Source organism: Acanthisitta chloris, unplaced genomic scaffold (genome assembly GCF_000695815.1).
Source record: "Acanthisitta chloris isolate BGI_N310 unplaced genomic scaffold, ASM69581v1 scaffold43472, whole genome shotgun sequence".
Classification (NCBI taxonomy): Eukaryota; Metazoa; Chordata; class Aves; order Passeriformes; family Acanthisittidae; genus Acanthisitta; species Acanthisitta chloris.
Window position 1 is genome coordinate 1 of NW_008659553.1, and position 3,372 is coordinate 3,372.

A 3,372-nucleotide genomic window follows, 5' to 3' on the forward strand; every position below is an offset into this window, starting at 1 on the left:
TCCTGGAGGTGTCGCGGGCGGCTCTGCAGCGGTGAGTGCCCGGCCCGGCCGGCCCTGCCCGCACGGTTCTGCCTGCCGAACGTCAAAAACGGTGGCAGAGCTTTCCAGAAATGGGTGTTTCGAGCGAGGAAGCGTCTGGAAAGAAAAAGGGCAGCAGCTGGTGCACGGGCACCAGGCAGGCTGAGACGCGTGCTTTTAGAAATGTTGAATGTTGGTCGATGGTTACTGCTTATGTCCTTTGTCTTTGCTGCCTTTTCATTCTTGACACTATCTCCTTTCACCCTGTAAACATTGGAAGGAAACCAAGCACTGGCTAGTCAGCTGTGTGTCTGAGTAGCCACAGCCTGCAGTGTCACCCCCAGAATAGGAGGGGGGTGCCTTTGCTGCTTGTAAAGCTCAGATCTTCCAGTCTAGTTCCAACTCCCTTAAATTAAAGGCAGTTGCTGCTAAGACAATGCATAAATGGGGTAGACAAAGCCAGGTAAGGGAGCATAAAATGGTCACAGTGGGAAATTACATTTGCTTCCTGCAATAACATGGTATCTTTTTCCTTGGAAAAGCTCCATAGTTCAACTGGGTCTATAATAAAGGATTTGTTTGTGACTAGATCATAAAATGTACGGACTAAGACCATTCTGCAGAACTGGCAGGTAGAAGTCTGACCAAGAAAGGACTATGTGGCAAACAGAAGAAATGCTGCCTATACCTGCCTTACAGCACATTTGCTTTTTAGAGCTGTGTGAAGGGTTTGCTTGACCTAAGAGTCACCAGTGGCTGAGGCCCAGGGCTCACTGTTTAAACATTGGCAGAGGGACTCCATTAGGCTGTTGAAGAGCAGAGTCCTGTGGGAAACGTGCCATGCACGACTGCACCACCCTGCACACAGACACGCTTGCAGCTGATGGACAGTTCATGGCCAAGTACATGTCTGGCCATTCCAGCTCACCCAGCAGCTTGGCATTGCTGTCTGTGTCCTAGTGTATCACCAGTGTTTGCAAGAGATCAGCAGCACTTGTCCTCTGCAGCCTCCCAAAACAGCTCTCTGGCTTGGACTACAACTGCTCTGTAACGCTTCAATTTGATTTATTTGTAGGTCTCTTGATGTGAATTTTGGGGCTGTGCTTCATGTCTCCCAGGTGAGGAAGAATTGTCACTGCAGCTGTCTCCGTGAATAGCAATGACTAAATTGTTGTACGTAGCAGAGATACAGAATCACAGAATATCCTGTTGAAAGATCCACAAGGATCAAATCCAACTCTTGGCCCTGCACAGGACAGCTGTAGGAATCACACCATGTGCCTGAGAGCATTGTCCAAGCATTTCTTGAACTCTCTCAGGCTTGGTGTTGTGACCACTGTCCTAGGGAGATGTTTCAGTGCCCAGCTGTGCTCTGGGGGAAAGACCTTTCTCTAATATTGAACCTAAACTTGAAAGATCCACAAGGATCAAATCCAACTCTTGGCCCTGCACAGGACAGCTGTAGGAATCACACCATGTGCCTGAGAGCATTGTCCAAGCATTTCTTGAACTCTCTCAGGCTTGGTGTTGTGACCACTGTCCTAGGGAGATGTTTCAGTGCCCAGCTGTGCTCTGGGGGAAAGACCTTTCTCTAATATTGAACCTAAACTAACCCTGACACAACGTCAGGCCATTCCCTCAGGTCCTGTCACTGGTGACCAGAGAGAGGAGATCAGTGCTGCCCCTCCACTGCCCCTCGTGAGGAAGTTGTATACAGTGATGAGGTCTCCCCTCAGCCTCCTTTTCTCCAAGCTGAACAGACCATGGATGCTGTTTAGGTTTATATCCTTTTTGTATTGTGGTGCCCAAAACTGCACATAATATTCAAGGTGAGGCCACACCAGAGCAGAGCAGGACAGTCCCTTCCTCGACTGGCCAGTGATGCTGGGCGTGATCCACCCCAGGACACAGTTGACCCTTCTGGCTGCCAGGGCACACTGCTGATTCATATTCAACTTACCATCGACCAGGACCTCCAGGTCCTTCTCCATAGCACTACTCTCCAGCATCTCATTCCCCAGTCTGTCCATACATTCCAGGTGCACAATCCAGCACTTGCCCTTCTTAAACTGGGTGTTTTAAACACATATCCACAGTGGGGGCTAAAGGGACTGCAATCCATTCACCCTGAAAACCTGCACATACAGCCCCTTCATGCTCTTGCATTGACCCTCATGTAAGTGGGAGTCAGTGAGGACTTCCTCCCTTCGGATGTTTTTGCTCTTTTGGCTACCGTAATAGCCCAGCAAGATTCCTACAGAGTGAAATAATGACTTCTCTTGTTAGGATTCTGGCATTTGTTATTTCTCTCTCCTCCCCCCTCCCAGATAGTTGCTCGGCAGATGATTGCACAGGGGGTGCCAGGGGCTATTGTGAATGTCTCCAGCCAGGCATCGCAGCGTGCGCTGAGGGATCACGCTGTCTACTGTAAGTATGTGCACCTTCAGCACTGCTCTGCTCAGTTTTGACCAGCTGGAGACCCACAGCCACCAGCCCACTGCTGGCTGCCAGTTCTGGGCAGTAAAATATCCCTGTGTGTTCCAGACCAAGCACTGTGCACTTAAATGCCTCCTGTTCTTCCCTTCTTCTGAAGGTTCCACAAAGAGTGCTTTAGATATGCTGAGCAAGGTAATGGCAATGGAACTGGGACCTCACAAGGTAGGAATCTTTGTGAGAGAAAGAAAAGTGTGAAAGCTGAACCTGAACCTTCCCTCCCAGAGCAGTCTGCTTAGATTGATTGTTGCTCTCTGCCCCAGATTAGGGTGAACACTGTGAACCCCACCGTGGTTATGACTGACATGGGGAGAATTAACTGGAGTGACCCTCAGAAAGCTGCTGCCATGATTAACCGGATTCCACTGGGAAAGTTTGCAGGTCAGTGGTGTAGGGTCGTTTCCAGACCAGGCTCTGGTTCCACTGACATCACAGCCAGAGGTACTTCACTGCTTTGTTGGACAAAGTCACAGCTCTGCTGAATGCCTTTTGGCTGAATTCCTAAGTATCTGACAGGGCAAGAATCAGCCTTCTCTCCCCTCTTCTACAGCCTCCTCATCTTGGGACAAGTGAAATGAACTTATTCTATTCATAAATCTGACAGGGAGGGCATCACAGATGCTTGCTGTGAACTAAGCATCATTTGATCACAAGGACTTCTTGATGTCCAGCTCTCAGCCACACTGGTCTGGACACTGCATCAAGCACAGTTTGGAGGCAGAAGTACTTCTCTGCTTTAAGTACCTGTAGGGGTCAAAGGCAGGCCTTTTTTGGGGTGCTTGATTTTCTGGTACCATTTGAGGTGTGCATCACATGTTCTCTGTTTGCTTGCAGAGGTGGATGATGTGGTGAACAGCATTC

The 3,372-nt window shown here is 49.4% G+C and overlaps 1 protein-coding gene across 1 annotated transcript in view; it reads left to right on the plus strand.

Moving 5' to 3' along the window:
* Positions 1–5: 5 nt before the first annotated feature.
* Positions 6–3,372, plus strand: part of DCXR (dicarbonyl/L-xylulose reductase) — a gene marked incomplete at its 5' end in the record, with an annotated part of 3,510 nt that continues 143 nt past the window's right edge. The window contains 6 exons of the mRNA XM_009069424.1: positions 6–31; positions 1,094–1,136; positions 2,346–2,445; positions 2,612–2,676; positions 2,775–2,892; positions 3,346–3,366. Of these exons, the coding sequence (XP_009067672.1) occupies positions 6–31; positions 1,094–1,136; positions 2,346–2,445; positions 2,612–2,676; positions 2,775–2,892; positions 3,346–3,366 (373 nt within the window). The remainder of the gene's footprint in view (positions 32–1,093; positions 1,137–2,345; positions 2,446–2,611; positions 2,677–2,774; positions 2,893–3,345; positions 3,367–3,372) is intronic.